At 37.2% G+C, this 27,569-nt stretch overlaps 1 protein-coding gene across 2 annotated transcripts; it reads left to right on the plus strand.

The window, feature by feature from the left end:
- The first annotated feature begins 1,311 nt into the window (after positions 1-1,311).
- LOC117406913 (CD276 antigen homolog) lies at positions 1,312-27,569 on the plus strand. 2 transcript variants are annotated; one of them, XM_034011316.3, is made up of 8 exons: positions 1,312-1,599; positions 10,421-10,582; positions 11,020-11,096; positions 21,227-21,586; positions 22,502-22,801; positions 23,932-24,051; positions 24,613-24,651; positions 25,388-27,569. In XM_034011316.3, the coding sequence occupies exons 2-8, from the start codon at positions 10,575-10,577 to the stop codon at positions 25,489-25,491; spliced, it is 1,008 nt and encodes a 335-aa protein (XP_033867207.1). In that variant the 5' UTR covers positions 1,312-1,599; positions 10,421-10,574; the 3' UTR covers positions 25,492-27,569. The 2 variants fall into 2 exon arrangements, with proteins under 2 accessions (XP_033867207.1, XP_033867208.1); XM_034011317.3 differs by having other exon boundaries at positions 1,312-1,595.

Genomic DNA, 27,569 nt, shown 5'->3' on the forward strand with positions numbered 1-27,569 from the left:
AGTCAAGGTTGTTATAAAAGTAGAAAACACTAGTGGAGGCTTTGAGTAAATTGTTGATGCTCATAATGCATCAGAGTAGAAAAATTCAACATGTCTAAGATTTTTGCACAGCAGTGTACTTAAATGGGAAAAGCACTAAACTCAGTTGGCTAAAATAGGTTACATTTCTTAAAAATGGATTATCGGACAAGATAAAAAAAAGGAAAACAAATGGTTAGACAGGGAAGAATACATATGGATCATGTACAAGGTTTCCACTGGATATCTGTTTTGAAATACTGCACCAAACCCCATGCCAGCTTACCATCTGTGTCATTTTTGCCCTGTGTTTTCGTATCAAAATACATTTTGGGCTGGGGTAAATACCCATGGGTGACATAGAGGGGTTGCCCCTCTGTGAGAATCAACTTTCAAATAAGTGTCCCAAAACGATTTAACACCCGAAATACCCCAGTTACTTATTCAAATTGCGTTATTGGATAACATGGCAACTTGCTATCTGTGCCATGTTTACCAGGCGTTTTTGTATCAAAATGTGTTTTGGACCGGGATAAATACACATGGGGGAGGTAGAGGGGTTCTGCCTCTGTGAGGATCAACTTTGCAATTAGTGGTCCAGAGCGATTTAATCTCTGAAATACCCCAGTTACTTGTTCAATTTGTGTTACATTTGCTGCGAATAGAAGCTGGAATGCGCTATCTGTGCCATGTTTGCCTGATGTTTTCTTATCAAAATCCGTTTTGGGCCGGGATAAATACCCATGGGGGATGTAGAGGCGTTCCCCCTCTGTGAGAATCAACTTTGAAATAAGTGGCCCAAAACGATTTAACCCCCGAAATACGCCAGCTACTTATTCAATTTGTGTTACATGTGCGGGATGCGAATAAGAAGCTGGCAAATAAAAAGCCAGCTTCAGCACCGTTAATAACTTCACCTATAGTTTGACCTTTAGTGCACAGGGGCAACACTATGCTTCCCCACCCCACTTTGCCACAATTAGTCGTGTTGAGTCTTTTCTGGGGTATTTTTTTATTTTTATAAACTTGTTAAAAAGCATGGATAATGATCTTAGCATACATAACTATAGAGAATCATACACAACACATATTTTAAAAATACTAGGAAAATGTATGCTATTTATATTCACGTTTTGTTAATACATCTGAATTAGTATCTATTATTTTTTCCATTATAATTTGTAACACAATTTAATCCAAATACATATATCTACATGTTTACTACATCAACAACTTTTTGTTTCACTTTGAAAGCACGGGGAATTCCGCGACTCCTGTAAAACAGAACTTTGCAGAGAAATGGTCGTGTGGCACAGAAATGAATAGACAAGACATACGGCGCTTTCTTACGTCACAGAATGAGATCAAGTTTTAAGCATTTGGCAAAATTCATATTCATCCATTAATTGTACCTCGCTGGATGAAGAGAGCTAACCCTACAGCGATAGAGACGGTTGTTACAGTTTCGTCTTTTTGATGAATATAGAACCCACCAGTATGGTCCACTGCTGAATGTTTTTAAAAACAACTTTTTCAGAAAGTCAAGACTCGGGAGACTTCGCATAAGGCAAAATACAGTAAGTAAGTAATAGTTTTTTTAAAATTTATTTTTTATTAAGTTGTGATAAACCACGTTCCTGGTGGATATGTAAAATTAATTCTGTTTTAAATATTATACACAGCTGTAACAATTACTATATTCACACAATTATTGTTTTGAGATTCAGCTTTTATTAGGGAGCTCCTCTAAATCCATTGTTTAGAAAGACATACCCCAGTGGGCACACGACACATTATACTGACGTTGTTTATTGCTTGTATTTGAGTGAGAAGGGGTTGTAGCATTTCACAGTGGTCAGGACCACTCCAGCTGTCGCTGTTATGTTATGATTTCACAGTTTCCTTTTCATTTTCTTTATTGGCAGTTACGTATCTTTCAGTAATTCATACTAGTGTTTAAGTTTATAATAATGTGCTTGGAACCCGTTACCATTATCAAGTGTATTTAGAAAACTGATTTTACACTTCCAGAAACGTTATCTTTTATATAAGGTAAATATTTTCTTGTTTTCAAACTTGCTGGTATAATATATAGCCTACATATGCATTATGATAGCCTTAACTACAAAACACACAATGACAATAATAAAACAAACATGGTGTAGCGGGTTTTCTGATGAGTTTCATAGAGATTTAGTTGTTGTAGATGTATTGTTTTTAAATGTCTTAGTTTTTCTATGTGTTGTTTAAAGTTATGTTGACGTTGAATAGTACTTTTGCACTTTTGACAAAGGCACATGTCTGTGAAAATAAACAATAATAATATATACTGCTAATTATAATAAGCTTGATTTTATATAGCGCCTTTCATAATCAAATATCTCAAAGAGCTTCACAAATAAGGGAAAAACAGATAAAATAACACTAAAACAACCATGAAATACTAACACAATTAGAAATAAAGAATATAACAGCAGAAAAAAAGGCAATTTAAATTTAATAAGATTCAAAAACAGACAGCAACTCATAATCTCTGATCTCAATAGGAAGTGTTTCTATTTCTACAGGTGCGTAGAATAATATTACATGAGAAAAAAAGTTTGCAAATTCGAAAGGATTGTATAATTGTTATTAACCAATGACATTGATTGAAGTAAGAATAACATGTTTAAAGCGTTGCGATTTTAAGAAATTAATAATCACAGTGTATCTTCTACCAATTATTTAAGAAACAAAAACGATACAAATACAATGTCTTTTGTGTGTGATTACCTCACCTACCATATCTATCTATCTATCTATCTATCTATCTATCTATCTATCTATATATATATATATATATATATATATATATATATATATATATATATATATATATATATATATATAAGATGTGTAAATAAAATAGGTCAGGATTGTCTGTCAGGAAATATCTGTTTTGCACTGTATTTGTGTCGTTTTTGTTTCTTAATGTTTGCGCACAAGGGGGGGTATATGTGGCAATGCGCCCCGCCCCTGTGTGCATTTGTGTGTTGTGTGTTGCGTGCGTGTGTTAATGTTGGTGTATAGTCATTGGTACACGGGATATAAACGGGTCTGTGTTTCACGTGTATTTAAAAAGTGTAGATTTGTATTTAGGCACGAGGAGAGCACAAATCACTTCACGTGCTGGTTAAATGTAATATGTGAGCAGGGGGTTGCACAGAATTAATTCACGTGCTGGGATTCAAGTGAATAATTAATTAGTAATTGAATCCCAGCACAACAGTATATATAGACGCACATTTCTTGCACTCAGGGTTGGGTGTTCGAGAGTGGAGAACGGGTGTGGAGAAGGAGAAACTAAATAGTGAAAGAAAGCGTAAATATAAGTGTTTGTTCTCACCGTGTTTGTTTGTCTCTCCGTGCACCGTTTGTTTAGTGTCAGTCGTTTTGTCTGTCTGTTTATTTTGGCGTCAAGTGCCGTGTCCTGTGTTTTTGTTACAACCTTTTTATTTTCTGTTCTGTTTATTAAATGCTGAGCGCGATCACGCGCTCAGCTATACCAAAACCCCAAGTCTCTCTGTATTCCTTCCTGCTTCTGGTCTGACGCCACCCACTCTGGCCGTCTTTGTGACAGCCTTTAAGAAAATGGGTAGCCAAAAAATGCGCGCCCGGAGACACCAAGTCTATGGGGGCATGGCAAGCAGAGATAGCCGCTAATTGTATAATTGTATAATTGTTATTAAGCAATGACACTGATTGAACTAAGAATAACATGTTTAAAGCGTTGCGAGTTTAAGAAATTAATAATCACAGTGTATCTTCTTCCAATTATTTAACATTAAGAAACAAAAACGACACAAATACAGTGCAAAACAGATATTTCCTAACAGACAATCCTAACCTATTTTATTTACACATCTTTATATATATATATATATATATATATATATATATATATATATATATTGTAATATAGCGGGTTGTGAGAGACGGCAGGGAGGGGGTTAAAACCTCCCTGCAAAGAAAAACTTGTGAAAATGCACCTTTTTGTTTGATTTGTATTGCTTTATTGTTTCACTTAATTTGCTAATTGATTTGCTTATTGTTTAGTTTAATTGTTTTATTGTTAATTATCATCCGCACCTGGGCGTTATTAAAAATTAGGTCCAGGTGCGGGAGTTTAAAAAGGAGAGCAAGCAGTCTGCTTGAGGCTGCTGAGTAGAAGGAGGCAGAAGAGGTGCTCTGTCTCCGAGTAGCCAGAGAAAAAAATAAGTGCGGTGTCAAACCAGTGTGTGTTTAAGTTTGAGGTTTTTTTGAAAAGTCGGGAAAACAGCTTAGCTGTCCCGTGTTAGGAAGGGTGTTCCCGTGTGTTAGTTAGTGCTCGTACAGAGCTAGGTGTTTATTTTGTGTATTTGTTTTATTTTGTCTTTATTAAAAAAAAATTAGCGCAACCGCGCAAGAAAATCAGTTTTCTGTGTGCTGGGTCGTATTTTTAAAGGGGCACGAACCCGAGTGAGTGCGAATCGTGTTACATATGGTGGCAGAGTGTGTGGGCGCCCCTACGACCCGAGAAATGGAGAGCATCGAGGAGTTATTTGCGCGAATCAATCGCAATACTGCTGCTCAAAGAGAGCAGACTGCGAGAATGGAGAGACAGATGAGCGAGTGGGGGTTGGCACCACTGAAGAAAATGGAGCCAACAGAGTTGGAGCTGTTGCTCCAGAGATGGGAGCAGGCTAGCGCAGCTCCGCAATCTCCCGAGCCAGAGGGGGAGGAGCCGCCGCTGCCGGAGCCCAGAGGGGAGGAGCTGCCGCTGCCGGAGCCCAGAGGGGAGGAGCTGCCGCTGCCAGAGCCCAGAGGGGAGGAGCTGCCGCTGCCAGAGCCCAGAGGGGAGGAGCTGCCGCTGCCAGAGCCCAGAGGGGAGGAGCTGCCGCTGCCAGAGCCCAGAGGGGAGGAGCTGCCGCTGCCAGAGCCCAGAGGGGAGGAGCTGCCGCTTCCGGAGCCTAGGGAGGAGGTGACAAGCGTACCGCCACCACAGCCCCGACCACCACCCCTACGGTCCAGTCCGGCGTCGCTGCGTCCAGTCCCTCACCCCTTGCTCCTGGACACCCTGTCGGTTAGCCTGGACCTCCCTTCACTTGACCTGGAGCCCAGGAGTCGGCAGGATCGGGCACAGTTCTCCACCTGGTCCCCTGCTCCGCTCCTCCCGGACATTAAGACGTCGCTGTGCTGTTCCCAGACGTCGCATACGCTCCCCCTGGTCACTACTTCGCTCCCCCTTGCTGACCGGACGTCTCTGCACTGGGTCCCAGCTGCAGACCTCTGCCCACTACTGCAGCCTCCAGTGCTCCATTTGTCGTTCCGGTCGCCCCTGACAAACCGGTGGGGTCCCTCGTCGCCGGTGTGCGGTCCCTACCTGGCTGAGCCGGGATGTGGACCGATCCACCCTCGAGTTCGCCCGTGGAAGAGGGCGAGAATTGACTTTTGTGGACTCGAGGGTGGGTGGTTGTGTTTTAGGGGAGGAGGTGGCCGTCTCGTGGCCTGTGTCTTGTAAAGACAAGGGGGGGGGGGATGTGTAATATAGCGGGTTGTGAGAGACGGCAGGGAGGGGGTTAAAACCTCCCTGCAAAGAAAAACTTGTGAAAATGCACCTTTTTGTTTGATTTGTATTGCTTTATTGTTTCACTTAATTTGCTAATTGATTTGCTTATTGTTTAGTTTAATTGTTTTATTGTTAATTATCATCCGCACCTGGGCGTTATTAAAAATTAGGTCCAGGTGTGGGAGTTTAAAAAGGAGAGCAAGCAGTCTGCTCGAGGCTGCTGAGTAGAAGGAGGCAGAAGAGGTGCTCTGTCTCCGAGTAGCCAGAGAAAAAAATAAGTGCGGTGTCAAACCAGTGTGTGTTTTAAGTTTGAGGTTTTTTTGAAAAGTCGGGAAAACAGCTTAGCTGTCCCGTGTTAGGAAGGGTGTTCCCGTGTGTTAGTTAGTGCTCGTACAGAGCTAGGTGTTTATTTTGTGTATTTGTTTTATTTTGTCTTTATTAAAAAAATTAGCGCAACCGCGCAAGAAAATCCATTTCTGTGTGCTGGGTCGTATTTTTAAAGGGGCACGAACCCGAGTGAGTGCGAATCGTGTTACAATATATATATATATAGATAGATAGATAGATATTGTAGCGTGCACGGGGGTAGGCAGCAGTAGGGCTGGTAGGTGAGGTAATCACACACAAAAGACATTGTATTTGTATCGTTTTTGTTTCTTAAATAATTGGAAGAAGACACACAGTGATTATTAATTTCTTAAACTCGCAACGCTTTAAACATGTTATTCTTACTTCAATCATTATCATTGGTTAATAACAATTATACAATCCTTTCGAATTTGCAAACTTTTTTCTCATGTAATATTATTCTATGCACCTGTAGAAATAGAAACATTTCCTATTGAGATCAGAGATTATGAGTTGCTGTCTGTTTTTGAATCTCGCCTAAAAAGCCACTTATTTAAATTGCCTTTTTTTTCTGCTGTTATTATATTCTTTATTTCTAATTGTGTTTGTATTTTGTAGATCACTTTGTATATGTCATGGTTGTTTTAGTGTTATTTTATCTGTTTTTCCCTTATTTGTGAAGCGCTTTGAGATATTTGGTTATGAAAGGCGCTATATATAAAATCAAGCTTATTATAATTAGCAGTATATATTATTATTGTTTATTTTCACAGACATGTGCCTTATTCCCTGTTATTGTGCTGAAATGAAAGTTTCTTAAAAAGTAAACAGAAGCCACTGGCATTGTCAAAAGTGCAAAAGTACTATTCAACGTCAACATAACTTTAAACAACACATAGGAAAACATCGTAAGACATTTAAAAACAATATATCTACGACAACTAAATCTCTATGAAACTGTTCAGAGAACCCGCTACACCATGTTTGTTTTATTATTGTCATTGTGTGTTTTGTAGTTAAGGCTATCATAATGCATATGTAGGCTATATATTATACCAGCAAGTTTTAAAACAAGAAAATATTTACCTTATATAAAAGATAACGTTTCTGGAAGTGTAAAATCAATTTTCTAAATACACATGACAGTAGTAATGGGTCCCAAGCACATTATTATAAACTTAAACACTGGTATGAATTACTGAAAGATACGTATTTGGAAAATAACATAACTGCCAATAAAGAAAATGAAAAGGAAACTGTGAAATCATAACATAACAGCGACAGCTGGAGTGGTCCGGACCACTGTGACTGAGTGGTCCGAGTGGTCCGGACCACTGTGACGTCACAGCGTTGAGTGGTCCACAGAATGCTACAACCCCTTCTCCTGAGCTAGGTGGTCTGGAGCTAAGTTGTTTTAGCGTTACTGCAGTGACAGTGGTTGTTTTCATAAAATTGTTTGTTAAAATAAACCGGAGTATTCGAGAATCATATTTCTACCTGCGTGGAACTAACTTATTTGCACCTAACGCTAGTACCAAGAAAGGAAAGTTGATGACAGGGGAAAAGTAAGTGAACCTAATTATAAGTTTTTCAAATTTACCCTGAATTAAAAAAAAAAAAAAAAAAAAAAAAAAAACTTTCATAAGATTATTTTTATTATTTAAGATGATTAGTAATCACCCAATAAATGTATTATTTTAATTTCCATCTTCAGGGTTAATGCTTGTGACAGGGTAGCCATCTGCCGTGTGGGTACATTCGCTGCTGACAGCAGGCGATCGAGACGGAGGTTGAAGTTGATACCCCCCGCAGGCGAACAGAATTTATTTACATTTTATATAGTTTATAGTTGTTATCTCCCATAGAGGTTGATGAAGCTTACAGTCTTAGTACTACCATGTAAGTGTGTGTAATCGATTACAGGCCATGGCAGTGACATCATCACCGTGTCAGAATCACAGTGTCAGAAAAAACACCAGACTAAAGATTTCTAGAAGTCAGTGAGGCTGATGTGGATAGTTTTATTCAAGAACAAGAAAACCAAGGCACAGAAAGGAAAACATAAATAAAAAAAATACATTTTTCAGCTTTACAATGAATATTTGATATATATTTCTCGTGGCCTATGATGTCCCATAACCCCTCGAAGCCCTTGACATGCTTATTACACACACTTACCTATGGTTAATACTCTATATCAACACACTGAACAGCTCACACAACCAGCAATGGTAATACACGGACTACATACAACACAGTGTACGAAAAGTGCGACCGACAATCTCTGAACTAATGTTCTCTGTTCAATCGTAAACGGTTTGGGCGGATATGTGGCTATATTACTGTGTCTTGTGTTTTGTGGATACTTGGAAACCAATACTCAAAACTTATTGAGTAAATGTAGTCATAAATATATATATATTTTTATTATCAGAGATTTACTAAAGATTTTATTTTTTAAGTTACCAGACTTTGACAATCAGGCCTTTAGAGCAGGAAATGTGTATATTGAAATGATTGATTAAGGCAGGCATATATCTATTAATGTGTAAATAATAATAATAATAATAATAATAATAATAATAATAATAATAATAATAATAATAATAATAATAAAGCAAGATTTTTAAATCTCAGTCTATATCTTGTGCTGCTAGATAGGATTCCCCCCCCCCCCCCCCCAAAATGCTTCTTACCTCTAACACAAAGAATTATGCTTTTAATTTAACATAGAAAGAATGAACACGCCAACAAATCTAAACCTAAACAGAAATATTTTCCCACAGAAGATATTGAATAACACCATTGGAAGGGGAATCAGAAGTCACACAAGCATATTGTGAAGTCAGAACTAAATGGTGTTGTCATGTGTTGTTAGAGAATTTCCTATTCTGTTTAGAACAGGTTGGTTTCATTATTTGAACTGGCATTATATAGTACAAGAACACATCATTAATTAATCTAATCAAAGAAAAGCCTCCAATGAAAATATTACGCATCCACATGGTAGGGAACTTTTTTTAAACAGCATAGGATAATTTGAGCATTTGATAGTACATTTTGTCAGGAAAAAAAAAAAAAATTTAAACTACACTGCAAAAAGTCTAATGCCCTCTTGTGTTCATTGTGAAGTATTGGCACTGGGTTTATTTTGTAGGCAGTATAAAATGTAGGATTCAGTGTGAACCCCGAAGATCTTGAACTGGTCTATTTTGATCTTATTAATTCATTCATTTTTTATTTTTTTTATCCTTGCCACTATGTGTTGCTACATTAGAGCTACCTAATAATTATTAAAAATAAAAGAAACATGTCAAACCCCCACCCCCCCAAAAAAGGTTCAATGTGCTCTCCTATTACATGTCAATCACTTTGACAGACACACAGAAACCAGTTACCTATATGACTGGATAGTACTTCAAGTGTCATGACCTTTGTTTGTGTTAAAAACTGGAGTGTTGTTTAAATGTCGCATGTGGCTAGAAAACCTTTTATGCAAATGAAATGGAACTTGGTAAAGATCTGGAACTATATGTTCCACTATAGGCAAAATTGCAGGCAGATTGCCCACTTCAGTGGAAAAACCAGAGCCCTAGGCTTTTAAAGTGCCAGCTCATTACTATATATACGTATGCACTTTTTGTTTGTAGTTACATCTGTGGCAGATGATAGGTAAACAAGTATTTTTGAAATTCAAAATTAGAGCTATCAGGATGCCGATAAAGTTGATGACCATGATGCATATCGTCAGTAGGTAGATAATAGGACAAGAAGACAATGAAGAGTTGAAAATTGAATATTTGGTATTAAAGATCTAAAACTAACTTGTTGTGCTGAAAATGAGTGCTGAAGTTCAATAGAGTAGTAACATACGTTTTAAATTGACCAGGGCTAGGCAACCTTTACTCTTCAATTCCATTCAATGGCAAGATGTTTGCAACCAATTATTTATTGTATCTTTTGCAGCGCCAATATAATAAAGGGTGTGTCTACATCTGCATTAGGCCCAGCTGATACAGTATAAGTATGAATTAGGCCCAATGATAGGAGGCTGTGTGGTCCAGTGGTTAAAGAAACGGACTTGTAACCAGAAGGTCCCTGGTTCAAATCCCACCTCAACCACTGACTCATTGTGTGACCCTGAGCAAGTCACTTAACCTCCTTGTGCTCCGTCTTTGGGGTGAGACGTATTTGTAAGTAACTCTGCAGCTGATGCATAGTTCACACACCCTAATCTCTTTAAGTCGCCTTGGATAAAAGCGTCTGCTAAATAAACAAATAATAATAATCTACCCTACCACCCTGTGCAATCACGGACTGGACATGAGGTTAGAAAAAAGAGATGTAGTGCAGGAAACAACTATTTTTGTTTCCAGTTTATGACAGCAACACCTTTAAGAAAAAATAACGATGCTTCCCTTTTTTCTGATTTGGGTTTTCTCTTGTGTGTATAAACTGTGGTTTCAGATGGAAAGGCCAAAGTACACAAAACAGGAGAAGGAGAAGGGATTTTCTCTATAGAAATCCCCGTGAAACCTTTCTCATTGCTTCAGTGTAAGGATTACAGGACAAGCACCACCAACAGAACAGGACTGCTGCTTTCCAGTAAACTTTGAAAGTCATGTATGGGTGAGCTTTTTTTGAGTAACTATATATATATATATATATATATATATATATATATATATATATATATATATATAAACAATAAAGAAACAAAAATAGATCAATAATTACAAAGATAAAATATAACAAGAACATGTGTATTCTGGTTAAAATGAAAACAACATACATACAGTGTTATACTGTTGCCAACATGTATATAGATAACAAGAAGTTATACAAAGTTATGTGAAAATATGTACACATATTTAGGATATAGGGAATTTACCAATGCCATAAACTAACACTACAAGCTGTAAAGTGTATGACACATTTTGGTGAATATGACTAAAGGTAACGGACCGCGCAGTTTCACATGGTGTAACTTACTGGAAGGAATGCACTTCTGCAGCACTCCTCCATGCTTTATTTAGAAAGTCTAATCAGTCTGTATTTCATTTTAGACTATCAATGGCAGATGCATTTGCTTCCAAGGACAGGGGCTTCCTGAAATGCTTGTTTTTGCTGTTCTTATCGGCAGGTAAGGGTTGAACCTCATTATTACAACATAACAGTAGCAAAGACTGGGACTGAAACATCTTCTTTTAGAATTCACAGAAAGCTTTTTGTTATTGTCCCAATCATACTGAGTAATGCACATGTAAGTAATGTTGTATACAAACTGAAGAACACGCAGTGTGCTTGTAAGGTTGTTATTTTTTACGATTCTATACCTTTGAATGTTTCTGTACAGTACAAAACTTTAACTCAAATAGTGGGGAATGGGCAATGAGTAAGGGAAATTGATTGTTTATTTAGTGGCTGTGGAAGAGAAGAGGAGCAAACATCTCACAGGCAGGAAAGTTAAGTTGATAAAATGAAAAGAAGACAAAAGAAAGTTTAAGAAAGTTATTTAAGCTATCAGTGGGAATCTAACAAATGTAGGAGACTGATAGTGTGACAACAAGGTTAACATGATCATACTCATTACAACTTTATTATATACTCTTCCTTTGTATTTCTATTAAAGCAGGGGCAGCTAGAAAATGCTTCTACAGTGTAATAGCCATACATCCATTTACACTGCAGAAGGTTGTCTTTGTCTAATTCAGTCTATTATAGTTTTACCTCATAAGTCATAGTTTAGTGTTTGAAGTCATGGGTGGCTTATGATTTTTACTTGTGTAGGAGTAACTGACAAAACACATTCTATTTACCAAGACAGTAAGTAAGCACTGTCTTTAATAAAATAAGTATTTCATGAAGTCATATTAGAAACCAATGCATTGTATTGTAAAGGTAATGTTTAGAATACATTATGAACAGTTACATGGACTTTAACTGAAATGTTCAATATACTTAATTTCAGTTGAAAGAAAAAATGAAGGCAGGATCTTATCGTTATATAAATTTCAATAATCCCCTAAATCATGCAAATGATGCACCATTTATCTGTTGTTTCACAAGAAAGTGATTTTGTCCTGTCCCCACAGCCCCATATCTAAAATGCAAGCTAATTCATTCCACAGTAAGTGAATCCAACCAATCAGAAAACACTTACAGAGTTGTAACCAAGAAAACAGCAATGTTCAGTACATTCTACTGCTTGCTGTAAGGATGTATTACAGTAAGCAAGATGACACCAAACTTTGCATATTTTAGATTTGTACATCAGTTCCAGTAAAACTACTTATTAAAGCCACATAACAATCATCAGTGATACTCTTATTCATTTAGCTTCAGTTTCATAATTAGACTACATAGTGGGCTTTCCCTGCTATTATCATAAAATAATTAGGGTATAAATCTCTATAGTTTTTGTATCTTTGTGATTGTTGAGATCTATTTTTAAACAAACATGTACATATTTAAGTTGGCATTGGATCTGGCATTTGTATCAAATTATAATATATATATATATATATATATATATATATATATATATATATATATATATATATATATATATATATATATACAGTGCCGTGAAAAAGTATTTGCCCCTGTCTGATTTTCTGCATTTTTGCTTCTTTTTGACACTGAATGTTATTAGATCTTCAACCAAAACCTAATATTAGATACAAGGGACCCTGAGTGAACAAATAACACAAAAAATTGATACATATTTCATTTATTTATTAAAGAAAGTTATGCAACACCCAATGCCCCCGTGTGAAAAAGTAATCGCCCCCTTAGACTCAATAACTGGTTACGCCACCTTTAGCAGCAATAACTGCAACCAAACGCTTCCTGTAGTTATTGATTAGTCTCTCACAGTCCCATAGAGGAATTTTGGCCCACTCCTCCATGCAGAACTGCTTCAACTCAGTGACATTTGTGTGTTTTCGTGCATGAACTGCTCGTTTCAGGTTCTGCCACAACATCTCAGTGGGGTTTAGGTCTGGACTTTGACTAGACCATTCCAAAACTTTAAATTTCTTGTTCTTCAACCATTCTGATGTAGACTTACTTGTGTGCTTTGGATCATTGTCTTGCTGCATGACCCAGCTGCGCTTCAGCTCACAGATGGATGGCCAGATATTCTCCTGTAGAATTCTCTGATACAGAGCAGAATTCATGGTTCCTTCAATGATGGCAAGGCATCCAGGTCCTGATGCAGCAAAGCATCCCCAAACCATGACACTACCACCACCATGCTTGACCGTTGGTATGAGGTTCTTACTGTGTTTGGTTTTCGCCAGACATAACGGGGCCCATGTCGGCCAAAAAGTTCCAGTTTTGACTCATCTGTCCATAGAACATTGTTCCAGAACTCTTGAGGATCATCCAGGTGCTTTTTGGTAAACTTGAGACAAGCATTCATGTCCTTCTTAGTGAGCAATGGTTTCCGCCTTGCTACTCTGCCATGAATCCCATTTTTGCCCAGTGTCTTTCTGATGGTGGAGTCATGAACACTGACCTTAGCTGAGATGAGAGAGGCCTGCAGATCTCTGGATGTTGTTCTAGGGTTCTTTGTGACTTCCTGGACGATTTTACACCTTGCTCTTGGAGAGATTTTGGCAGGACAGCCACTCCTGGGAAGATTCACTACTGTCCCAAACTTTCTCCATTTGGACAATATGGCTCTGACTGTGGTTCGGTGGAGTCCCAGAGCCTTAGAAATGGCTTTGCAACCCTTTGCAGACTGATAGGCATCAACAACTTTTTTCCGGAGGTTTTCAGGAATTTCTTTTGTTCGTGGCATGATGTGCCTCTAGAACCTGTGTGCTGACAACTTCACTCTGATGGTAAGGGCCAAAGTTAGTCAGATTTATATTGGGCAGGGCTGGTCCAAATCAAGCCTGGTTCTACTCAAACAGCTGACCCTAATTATTCCTTTAATTGGGTTGAGTTAACTAGGGGGGGCAATAACTTTTTCACACCTGAAGATTGCATGTTTGATTACCTTGCACACCAAACAAATGAAAGAAGCACCAAACTTTGGTGTCATTTTTTCTCTGACTCCCTCTATATACTGCTACAACCCACAACAAAATCTGACCAAATACAATGTGAAAAAATGTGCAAAAATGCAGAAAATCAGACAGGGGGCAAATACTTTTTCACGGCACTATATATATATATATATATATATATATATATATATATATATATATATATATATATACTGCTGTGCATAAGTCTTAGCCACATTCAGGAGTTACAATGTATATCAATGTTGTGAGCATCAGTGATTTACTCCGGGTCTCCACAGGTGTTTTCTGCTGATGTGGCAGCTTTGACTGTTGTTGATGCAGCTTGGTTTGGATGGGGGGAGGCCAGGCTTGTCGTTTAGCTGTCTTTGGTTCGCATTGATTGGGGTCTTCAAGAACCCGTGATCAAGGCAACCCAGGGTGAACTGTGCATGGGCAGCTGGTGTGAGGTCTTGTGATGGCTAGTCCATCACATTTACCCAGTGGTTCTCAACAGAGGGGGCACGAAGCAATCCAAAGGGGGCACGAGAAGCATCCAAAAAAAATAAAAAATAAAATGTATAAGGTACGGCAGGGTCAGATAAACAATGCACGATATATATATATATATATATATATATATATATATATATATATATATATATATATATATATATATATATATATTACAACCGAAAAAAATAGCCATACCTTTGTCTCCTTGCCAACCCTTTTTTTATCCTATAAAATAGATAACATTACTATCATGTAAAAACTACCAGTGTTGTTTAAGTTGTACAGCTGTGTTCTTGTTAATTTTTAAAACAGTGAACTCCTAGAAAATTACACATTGTTTTGGGAATTCCTCTGGGGAATTATGTTGTATGAATCGGTCCCAGTTTCAGTTTCCACACCTGCAGTTAATATATAAAAGCTGAAGTAAAAATAGCATTTGAAATGACTGACTGACAGAAACATAGGTTACCACTGTTATATTTTTGTGGAGAATTTCCCACTGCTAAGATATCTTTTACCTTCCTATTACACTTTTTTTTTTTTTATGAAAGATGCTTGTAGTGTTTTCTGTTCCTGAAATGATATCAAAGTGCTTGAAACAACAATGCTGACTGCTGTATACTAGTCTGGTGATGCAGAGCATCACGATTAATAACTTCCCATCAGTAAATAAATGCAACGTGACAGAATATACAGACAACACTACATACTGGTACAACAAGGTCAGCACAGAAAAGTTGTTCCTTATTTTGCTTGGGCTAGAGAGTCAAACAGGAAGTTGCATAAGATGCATTTTGCCATGTTCACTTAAGAGCGAGTTGCCCCTTATTACAAAAAAGGTGGACCAATGCTAATCTTATCTAAATTGTACTGAAGGTAATATAAATTAATATTAGGTAGTGTCCAAGATTAAGGGTAATCCGGGTCTGTGAAAATTCAGCAAAGAGGTGGTTCAGGCAGGAAACTCACTTTTAAACTAGATTAAAATCGTAAACAGCATGTATATTAGGCACCCTGATTACCAGAACATTTGTCAGTCAAATGGCTATTACCTCATTCGTCAACCAATGTGGCATCGCAAGTGGCTGGGGCAGAAACTTGGAAAATGTTATAACTAATTGCATATGCTTTTATTGCACAGTTTCCTTTTCAGGCCACCCACTTTTGATTTGTATTAACATTTTGATAAACAATGGGATGATGTAGAAATGTTTATTGGTGGCTGTGTTACCAAACATTTACAAATCTAATTTTTTTTTCAGTTGCCACAATTAGACAGTTTTAGTATTAGGCTGCAAAATCCCACTGAGAGCAGAGTGCACCATTTTCTGAGGTTTACACTGGCATTTTAATGCAGTACCAATTATTATTAATAGTTGGCTGTGACATGTTACCGTATATTGTTTTATGGTTTAAGGCTGGCTGAAAATATACATTGAGGGAATGTCTACTCAACAATGCTGTGGTCATTCTTTGTGGTCTGCATTGAATGTCAAAGAGATTATAGAAGGTTGGTATTTCATGATTTGTCCACAAGTGTCGTAGACTAAAACCAATAAAGAATAACTAAAAATGAATTTAAAAACAGGAAGTCAAAGTTTTAGTGGTGCTAAAGTTTAAATGACCCGATATGAAACAAGTTACATCTTAAACCAGTTTACAGAAAAGAAAAATTCATATCAATGAAAAATTAAAAAGCCAATTTGTACATTTGGGCCTCAAATACAGAATCCACAGGCCCTACTGGGAGGGGTTAAAGAAAACAAAAAAACAGCCAAGCTTCATAGGAAACAAAAGGGAACATTGACATGGAAGATATTTTAGATTTACGCATTTGGAAATTCCTGCCCACAAGATTCTGTTCTGTTTTTACTAGCTCTGCTTTATAATATAATGATTGCTGCTGACTCAACTTCCAAAGAACAGTAAAGTGCTACGCCCAGAACCAGCCATTTTAAATGCAGACAACAAAGTATTAATGCTGTTGACAAACTGGCATTAAAGGCAGCAGAATTCCCCCAGCTGAAGTTACAATTTTACAGTCACTTGTAGTCGACATCTCAAATCTACATCACAACAACCTCTGTAAGGTGCAAGAATGTACATCACTTTGAGATTTCTAGTTAGCTGCCTGTGACAGGGTCTCGCTCGTGTCACGTGTGTGGGTATCCGCTGCAATACAGAGAGACAAGGGAGGTGGAGTTGAAATGCCAGCAGAGGCGTGCAGGATTTATTAATACAAAAAGAAAGTAAATAAAGGGGTCATGTGACGTTACCAGCTATGGTAACGCACAGAGGACACATACAGCAAGCTGTACAAAAGGCAAAATAAAACACAGTACAAAAACTACAAATAAAAGGTGCCACACAGGGCGAGCGCTAGCCTTATGGTGTCCCGCTCCAGGAACCGGCTACACTACGTAACCCTCGCTATACATTACTTGAGATCACTATCCCCTAAACTAACCTACTTATGAGCCGGTAGTCATACGACGACTCCTGCTGCTTCATACGGCCTTGGCTGGGCATTGCCTTCATAAACACCGCTTGCAGTTTCAGGGTTGCGTAGTTATCGTTCCTGCAGAGCGGACTCGCTCCTCTCGAATATACACAGCTCCCCTTCCCTCTCTACATGGCGTTGCAGTCGTCCCGAGCGAGCTCCACCGGGTGTTTTTAAACAGATGGATACTCTGTCGAGACCCGCCCACCTGCTGATTGGGGACCGGCACAGCCAATCATCCACTGCCCCTCCTCTCAACCAAACCCATCAGGCAGCATTGTCTCAAACGAGCGCCCGTCTGTAAACAATAATTTAATCACACAAATCAACAAAAAAAGACACACAATAAACCCATTTCCCCATGTAAAATTACACCAACACTAATTTACACATGTGCAGGACAATTGCCTTGCTACACTGCCATATAGCTACAAATAGCTTTTTCATCTTAAAATTTGACTAGCATTGTTTGTTGTGAACCTCTTTTAATGTTTATTGTTTCATTTTCAACAAAAAGTAATGGTTTCATAGTCATGTAGGGTGCTATGGAGAGACACCATGAGGAACCTGACTGAAGTACGCTACTGCAATTTTTTTAACATTTTTTTTTTTTTATAATAAATGCTGGTACATTGGGAAAGCTATACAAATTCAAGGTACAATAGTTTGCATTTCCCAGGGTGAGAGCTACATTTATCATCACAGGACATGGCCAGTTTTTTTAGGGAAATGTACCTTTACACCTTCAACCAATAAATACCCATACTGTATGATCGCTGAGTCTTAGCCGGATCTGTGAATCATGCTGTCATTTTCCAATCAGGTCTGTATAATCGTTTAGAAAAAATAAACATTTTGAGGTATTTTGGCTTAGTTGGCCTCTGAATAAATGTGGTGTGAATAGCTGTGGCAGGTTGACTTTGTGGTGACTAACCAGGCCAGGAAATGAATGGAATACACAACAGGCAAGACACAAATGTGCTTGTTTCTTTATTAAATAAAATATTTAAACAAAAACAAAACACTTAACAAAACAAAATGGCTCACTGGCCAAACCAAACAGACAAAACACAAAAAAGTGAACACTAAATCAAACAAGTAGCAATTGTTTCCTTTCAGTATCTGTTCTTACTTCTCTCTTTCCTCTTCTGGGTAGCCCACCCCGTTCAGCCAAAGCTGCAGGTCTTTTATACTGTGGCCGAGGAGTCAACTGCCTATCAATTACCTAATTTACCCCTCAAGCACATTCACCACGGGTTTTATCATACAACAGTCAACAGCCAGTTTATCAATAACCATGCATTCTCACAAATTTATCTGGATGGGGCATTTTAACCCCATCCAGGCTGCAAACAATAATAAAAAAAACATTGTGTTTTCATACACAAAACATACATTTGAAATAATAATACAACAAATACAAAATAATACACACACACACACACACACAAGGGTGGGGTGTACCCCGTCATGTAGCCTAATAGGCTAAATAAAAAAAATGTACATTTACATTTATTAAAAACCGTGAATTTAGTATTCCCAGAATAATCCTTTGAAAGTTGTAGCAAAATGACAATATGTAAAAACCACACAATTTCACAGATGTATATATATCCAAGACACACATCAACAGAAACCAGATTATGTTTGCTTGAGAGTGCAATGCGAGTAAACAATTAAAATATCGACAACCATATGTCTATTTTTTTGGAATTCACAGTTTCTGTTTGATTTGTGAGATCATTTGGGACTTTCCTGACCTTAAAAAAATGCAAAGCCCAAACCTTCTGTCCTAGTCTATGCCAAGTTTTCAAGAAATGCAGGAATGTCAAATATATTCAGTCACAGAAAAAAGTATTGGCTCCTTGGCACCCTACGCTTATTATACCAGGTAACAGGTTAAGGACAAACATTTGGATAAACTTGAACCACTTTTTTATAAAACAAAAGCAAAATCCACAATTTCTAGTAATTTAACAAACAATCTTTATATAAAAAAAAACTAACTAACAGTATTTGTTCATGACACATTGGCACCGCTGCTTTAGTATTTTGTGTGTCCTCCTTTTGTTTTTATTACGGCTTTCAGACGTTTATGATAATTCTTAACCAGTATGTTACATCTTGTTGGTGAAATCTAAGTCCACTCTGTCTTGCATATTTCCTGGATGCACAATACTTGGCTACAGCTTTTTTCAGACCAGTCCAAAGCATTTCTATTTTATTGAGATCTGGTGATGGTGAAGGCCATTACAGAACATTTGTCTTTGTTTTCTTCAATAAATCCAGACTTGACTTAGCTGTAACCTCTGGTATGTTGTCGTGTTGGAAGATAAACTGTCTACCAATCAGCCTACGAGCAGATGGTATCAGTGTTTCAGTACATGGCTGTATTCATTCAATCTTCAATCACATGAATGTCTCCAGTCCCTGAACTGCTAAAATAACCCCCTGTATCATGATTGAACCACCTCCTTGTTTAACTGTAGGTACAAGGATTTCTTCATTGAAAGTGTTCCCTTTTGTTCTCCAAACATACTGTGGTCCATTTTTGGAGAAAAGTAATTTGCTTCAGAAAAGATTGCTTCAGATTCCTGTTCATATTTCATGGCAAATTTTAGACCTTTTTTTATTGTTTTAAAAGTGGTTTGCAGTAAGGTCTTTAGTGCACTATTATGCCTGATGCTTCAACAGGTCCTTGGCTTGGCATTTCAGGTGAATTTATTATTGGTCTGATTATGCATTTTGGTATGAGAGAGAGAGAGAGAGAGAGAGAGAGAGAGAGAGAGAGAGAGAGAGAGAGAGAGAGAGAGAGAGAGAGAGAGAGAGAGAGAGAGAGAGAGAGAGAGAGAGAGAGAGAGAGAGAGAGTGGTTGGTTGGTTGGTTGGTTGGTTGGGTTTTGAATACATCTAGAGAACATCTAGAGAACAACTGGTTGTGACAAAACTTGCTAAACACCTTCTTTGGTATTGTATTTGGAGGCTTTTTGTCTGTCAATGTGACTGTTTGTCTGTATGGTTGTTACACTTACATTCCTGCATATAGATCTAAAAAAACCTTTCTCCAATTCTGATAAAATTTGCTAAAGACCTTCTTTAACACAACTTACTGAGTGTATCTTTGGGTGTATGGAAACTGTCTGTCCGTTCGTCCAAATGTCTTTCTGTATGTCATATAGTTTCACATATATCTTAGATAACTGCATCGGCAATTGTGATGGAACTTCTTTTGTACAAATTATTGAATATATCAGAATATCAGAGTATAGAGTCTGTCTTTCTATCCATTCTGTCTGTATGTCTGTCACACTTCCTTTTCTATGTTTACATACAGTGTATGTAGGCTATGATTATCTGCTTTTACATGTTAATGATGGTCTAATGTTAACATTTGAATGTACTGCTGTTGCAGGGATTAATGTAATTAGCTTCATGAGTGAAGGTTTACTACAGTAGACCACAACCTTACAGTCCTTCCTAGTTGATTTGATACATCTCAGCCACTTGCAATATTTGTTTTCATTGTGAACTGAAAGTGTGTAAATTTAGGTAACAGGCCTTTTTTCCATGTACTCTCATTTTGAAAAAAAACATTTACTGGACTGGTGACTAACACTTGCAATTTACAAAAAAAATGCTTGAAAACTCTTATGGTTTTATGGTTTTGCAGCAGTCAAAAAATAAAATAAATAAATAAATAAATAAAAAAAAACTGAAGTTGTGTAATAATGTATTCTGTTGGTTAGAAATGTACCCCACTGTTGCTATGACTACCTCCACTTCTGGTTTGTTCTTCAAATCCAAATCTGGCACAACCCTACTTTGCGTCTTCTACAGTACTTGCAAAATCTTTCGTTTTCAAATTATGCATATTTAGTACTAATTAACATATCAAATGATGATCAAAACACTAGCGGATCCTAATAATGGAGCCATCAAATATATAAACCTATTTTGTGTGGATCTGTTTTAATTACATTTTTATTGCATGTAGAAATGTCAATAATGTGGTCATTAAAACACCCTTGGGTATAATTTATGTAGAGTTAAAGAGTGACATTAGTAAGATCAATAAAATAGATCCCAGTGTGTTGCTAAACCATTTGCGTGCCAACCACACAGATAAAAAGTGCCTCACTGACACTTATCCCATCTAAACTTATCCCAACCGGAAATGGAATTTTGAGGGGGAAAAAAACAAACAAACAAATGAATATGATCCTATTATTTTCTTTCTTCTTAGTTACAGTATGCCAAGGAAAGTCCTGGGACACCGTAATCAGTGGGGAAATCGGAAAAACAGTGACACTTCCTTGCAGCCTTACAGCAGTTCTTAAAGAAAGGCAGGAACTTTTGGTGATATACTGGCAGACTAAAGATGAGGACGTGGTCCATGAGTTCAGTAAGGGAAAAGAAGACTTGCAGCATCTGGGCGAAGCATATAAGAACAGGACAAGAATTTTTCTAGATCAGTTGGAAAAAGGAAATTTCTCTTTACAGATAGCCCCAGTTAGACACACAGATGACAATGTTTACATCTGCTACTTTAATGATGGCAGAGGCCCCATGTCAAACCCATGCACCGTTAAACTGGAAGTCACAGGTAAGATTTGAAGTATGGTTATGATAATAAAACCTGGTCATGGTGAATTATATTAAGATTTGGGTTTTTATATGAACAAGGATGTCATCCTCGCTACGACTGTGAATTTCAAATTAAACTCACGAAATGTCAAGATCAAGTTTCATCATTATTGAAAAAGTACTTCTCAAGATATATATTAGCGTGAAAGTCAGAAATTCAGAAAGTTGCAAATTGTCTGCTGGGCTCTTGTCAGTTCAAATATAGGTGATGTTTTATTAAGCTTTATTATGCACAGTTTTATCTGTGCATCTCATAAACCATTTATGGTTTACTGGTAACTTCAAATGTTCAGTTTTGTGGAACTCTGCAGGCAAAATCTAATGGGACCCTTCACTTTCACAATGTGAGTTTTTGGTTTCTGGATGATAAAGACCTAACACTTTTAGATAATGCCTTTATGCTAGGTCCACAGGTGTATACTGTGATTCTCTCGGTCAAGTTCGGTCGTGGGATGTCGTACATTTCTGATCCATTTCTGATAGTTTCTTTGTAAAAGAGATTCTGCTACAGTGTCAAAGTACTGTATGTCAGAAACCATTTAGGCAGTGACTTTATATTTGCAGGGTTTGGTAAACCATTCATGCTAAATGTTTACTGACCGAGAAATTGACCTTGAACCTAATATGGCTGCCATATTGAGTTACAGCTACATAGAGACAGTACATTTTTAAGTTATTGTTTTGTGTCTGTATCTTTGATTTTCCTCCGTTAAGACCCTTTCACTGTCATATTGCTTTAACACTTTGGATAGGACAGTGAATCGGTCTTTTTCACATTTCCATTTTACTTCATGTTTATGAACCATGATATGATTTGCTACCAGGAATGCCTGATTTTGCTCCCAGTTTTGTTTTGTCTTTGTTTTTCCTTTAGCAAGTTTTACAGACCCATCAATAAACCTAGGCCCTTGTTGGAAAAGTGAGGAACAAGTAGAAAGAAATGTAAGTTGCATTTCAAATGGAGGATATCCAAAGCCTCAAGTACATTGGACCATACAGAATGGAGAAACCCTTGTGCATCCGCAGGGACAGACAAACTTTACAAAGGATCCTGACAGTGGACTGTACATTATTGACAGTCAGGTGACTGTCAACCTTACTGAAGGGCTTACCATCAGCTGCTCCATTGAGAACCAGAAAACAGGAGAGAACAAAACATCATCTTTGCGAGGCTGTGAGTTCCAATTTCAAACATAATTCATATTTGTATTTAAAAGGATTTTCCCAGCAGCGAAGCAGGAGATCGAGGAACAAGAACTATTTTTTTTCATGTTCAAGTATTTTGAACATGATCATTATTTTGTTTTCAACCCCAGATATTGTTGACTTTGCAACTAGACTATGACTCATGGGTACTACTTGCAAAAAGACCAAATCTCAATAAGATGAATAGTCGTCTGGTTCTTTAAATCCCATTGAATTTCTGAAATGTATGAATCAGCATTTATACTGTATTTGCATGATAAAACAATACACACTGTATTCCTTTTCAATTCAACTTTTCCACGCAAGCTTCACATGCATCTTTGTAGCTGGAATTTGTACATGGACTCGGTAGAACTGTAACCTCAGAGTGAGTTTCAGGGTTCTGCTTCCTCTCAGTCTCCATCATTCCTGCCAATGTACTTTCTGTCAACCTTCATTTCCTTCTCAAATTCTTCTTCCTCCCATCCTCCTCCACTATGCTACGCTACATCTGCAACTGTTCTCCCTCTGGGGCTAAGTGAAAATCACTTCTGGACCTTGCAACCTGCGCCGCCTCACAGAGGGACCCCTCGCCACACCTATACCAATACCCCTTTCCTGTGTTCACTCAAATCTACCTCTTTTATCCTTCCTTCCTTCTGACCATCTTTCCTTCCTTTTTCCATTTCCCATGTCTCAGTCTTCCCCCCCAGGTGATCCACGCTCTTGCTTTGAACTGGTGTGACCGGGCCATGCCAACACCCTCACCAAGAGTGGTCACCTGAATGTGGAAGGTGGGGGGATCCGGGTTGCTTTTCTTTCTGCTTTCCCACGCTCCCAAGTAAATTCACTTCCCAGCTGTAGGCTCCAACGAGCCAAGAGTTGACCCTAGCTTTTCCTATCCATTGTCACAAGCACTGTTCCTGCTCATTTCCTCTCTAAGCCAAAAGTAAAAAAATTTGATTTATACAAGTTTTTCAACCCACTTTTCATAATGAAAGTACCAAAACTGTTCAAGATGATAGAATACAAATGGAATACAAATAATATTAAAATAATATTAAAACTGAAACTTGTAGTATATTTAAAACTCTATCTGAAGCTCTGGTCCTATTTCAGGTCTAATCACAGACCCTCCTGGCTTCCCAGTAGAGATTTTGCTTGGTGCAGCAGCAATCGTAATTGTAATTGTTTTGGTGATAGCTGGAGTTTTCGTCTGGATCAAGTTTTTCAGCAAAAGTAAGTTCTGTGCTATTATTATTGAAGTCATTATTCACAAGCACCACCTAGTGGAAACAAAATTTTGTATAAATATACTAACCAGTTAGGCAGATCTGGGTAAAATCTAATTAATACAGCTATATTTCCCAATGCAAGTGATTACTCGAGGACCAACAGTAGTAGCATACAGTATATACATTTACTATATGCAAACAATTGTGGTTTAGATCATTTATAGATGACACGAGGGAACATACAGTATTGTTTTATTGATAAAAGAGAAAGCAGGTCATTGTTAACTGAACTGACACAAAATTGTAGGTGGGTTTGACAAAAAAAAAAAAAAAAAGTAATGAACAACAAAAGGCAGCCTCAAGTGAAGTGACAGTAGGGGTGTTTAATTCACAATATTATAAATCACATCAATTCTGAGGTGCCACATGTGGTCTGCAGACTGTTATATGAGGGCTACTGGTTTATAGTGTTGGTGAATGATTAAGAAGTATGTTTTGCTTAATAATTGCATTTAAAAAGTGTTCTTTTAAATTCTGAACTGCTGTTTCTGTTTCTTTTATCTAGGAAACCCAGATGCAAGTCAGTTAAATGCAGTTTCAGAAGGTGAGTTTCTAATTCACTTTCCTTTCTCTGAAATATTTATTTAATTGTGGACCCTATTCACAAAGCTTTAACTCAAGAATGTTTTGAATAATCTTGAATAAACTTCTATTATTCATGTAAAATGTTCTAAAATGTTATTGGTTTGTTTCATAAAAACACACACAAATGTTTGCCTAATCACCAATTCATACCTTTGAGAAATGATCTAACTGTAAAGTTTATGTATATAAACCACCTTGATATATAGACCACCATTTTAATTTCCAAACACTTGGAAAATTGAAACCCAGTATAATAAAATGTTATTTAATACACTTTAAAGGAATTTTATCAACAATAACCTTTACAGCCTCAATGCTTGCCAGGGCTTATCACTTGAGCTGTTTTTTTTCAAATATCTTATCTCAGTATTATCATAATTCTTCAACCATACACAACTAACAATAACATCATGCCATTCACAAACAGTTCATAATGTATTGACTAATTTAGCATTTCTTTGGAGGTTTATAGATATTCATTTGAATAATTGACATTTTCTGGTTAACTTGCCTATGGTTATTAAGAAACATTTAATTGACAACTTGTGCTTATTGCTAAAAATACATTCCTGTTTAAATCTATACTGTATGTTTCATAATAAACCCAGTATTTACTGTTGCAGTATTTTGTTGTGTGCTCTAACGCTAATACCCTCTTGTTTTTAAATATGTTTTGTTAAATGTTCCTCTTTCAGACCAGCAGTCAAGTTATACTGTTGAAGTACAAGAACTGGGAAAGAAAGGGAATGAGGAAAGACTTCCACTGAACAAAACAGAGAACATTAAGCACACAAGTTGACATGTTTACTGCATAAAAAGGACCAATCTAATGCTGGCTAGGTGGTACGTGTGCTAATTCATTAGCCTCGCTGGAGATGTGAGTTCAAAGTCAGATCACATCAGTGAATTGACTGGTGATCTCAGCCTAATCCCATGGACATCACAAAACCACCACACAATTTAGCACAATTGCTTCTGCTCCCTGCTTGAGAAAGGTTGAGGACTGAATGGCAGGGGGTGTTCAGGTCAGGACTGAGGTGGACTGGAATCATTGTGTTGTTGTCCTTCCCCTTTCATGAGCACTGCATTTGCCAAATGTATTTTTGTTTACGACTGTAAGTCGCCCTGGATAAGGGCATCTGCTAAGAAATAAATAATGATAATAATGTAGAAGAAATTAAGGAGATTAAGTAAGGAAAGAATATTGCTCTCAACACTTGGGAGAAGACTGCTATTCACTTTTCTGGCTGGTGGTATTAATTTCTAAGTAGAACTTTAAGAAAATCACCTGAGGACTGAAATAAAAAAAATGGAAGAAAAGAAAATCCAAAAACAAGAACTGTATTAGATTAGCTTTCCACATGCGAAACTGGTGTTCATGCTGCACTCAAGACTGATTCTTGGCCTGCATCACCTTACATTGCCCACTTGTTTGTGTTTACATTAACGTAAAACATTTTAAGACCTAAACATCTTGAAAAGAGGCTGTGGTGTGCTAAAGTCTCTCCGGACCTTGATTTTGAAATTGCTTTATTAATTTATTGCCTTCATGCGAAGACTGTGTTATTAAGGCAGAAAGAGAGGCCACTAAAACCTGCACTCAATGATGTACTGCACAGCCCAGTTTTATCGGTAGAACTTGATTAAGAATGACTGCAAGGTTTAAGGTGATGCAATGACAGTCTTTAACTTAATTTAGTTGTGAAATTGGCATGACCACTAACAATTAAGTAAACAAAACTAGTCATCACACTGAAGCTTCCAAGGTATTTTGCTGTTACTGACAGAATTCTAGTTTCAACTTTTCCACATCTATCTATCTATCTATCTATCTATCTATCTATCTATCTATCTATCTATCTATCTGTCTATCTGTCTATCTATCTATCTATCAAAGTGAGCAGAGAACAATTGGAGCAGCTAAAATGAATGGCATTTTAAATTATGAATACATTTTTCTATGAATTCTTATAAACATAATAAAAGTAAAATACATGCAATACAATATTTAAGAGTTGCTTTGGTCTTTCAATTAAAATATAGTGTATTTGTTTTTGTATTTCACTGAAGAAGTCTGTGGTGAAGTAATTTACAATAATGTGAGTGCGGGTGCAGTGTGCTATTTTGACAACATATTAATGGGTCCTGGGCTAGTAATATTAACATTTAAGGTGACCAAACCACTTTTGAAACACTGGTCCCAGTGTCCCCAGAACCTTTCTTGGGACGCTCATTTCATATTGTATTGTATTTTCATGCAGGCTTCTGTGTTTCTACCATATCTAACTTATTACAGTACAACACTTGATGTGACTAAAGAAGGTTGAACGACCAGTAGCATTAAAAAGTACAGCGAGTGCAAATCATTAAGTATGTTATGTTGTTTTTAGCAATGAAATACAATAGTTTCAGGTCTCCTGGTGCCAATTTAATGTCTTTAAAAACATATTTACATTGATAATTGAGTACTGTATATGATACAAATAATTTGGTGACCCCTTATTTTTATTTCTGTTAAATGTATATTTTATTCTGCAAAGTTTAAGAAGAAAATAGAGATAATGGAGTACTCGAATTTAAGATTAATGCTATCTGTTGCATACTGTAGGTGTGGTAGCTCTAAACGGTATTTTACTTTATCACAGCTTTTAGTTTAAAAGAAGAAAAACAATGATCCAATCAGAAACTGCAATAGAAAAAATATACAAAACAAATACCATGTCATTGTGATTTAATATTAAAAAAAAAGATCCTATGAAGTAACTAGGATAGCATAGAGATAGAGTGAGACAGAAAGTGAAACTCAAAGAGAGAAGATCCAGTTTCTTAGGCAGCAAAGGGATTAGTTTTGCAGCAGTAATCAGCAATAAAGCAGAA

This window comes from Acipenser ruthenus, chromosome 8, assembly GCF_902713425.1.
Source record: "Acipenser ruthenus chromosome 8, fAciRut3.2 maternal haplotype, whole genome shotgun sequence".
Lineage (NCBI taxonomy): Eukaryota > Metazoa > Chordata > Actinopteri > Acipenseriformes > Acipenseridae > Acipenser > Acipenser ruthenus.

Excerpts from the sequence above, each read along its gene's own strand:
- LOC117406913 (XM_034011316.3), top strand. Across the intron at positions 21,587-22,501 it reads CGTTAAACTGGAAGTCACAG|CAAGTTTTACAGACCCATCA; the intron begins GTAAGATTTGAA and ends TTTTTCCTTTAG. Across the intron at positions 22,802-23,931 it reads AACATCATCTTTGCGAGGCT|GTCTAATCACAGACCCTCCT; the intron begins GTGAGTTCCAAT and ends GTCCTATTTCAG.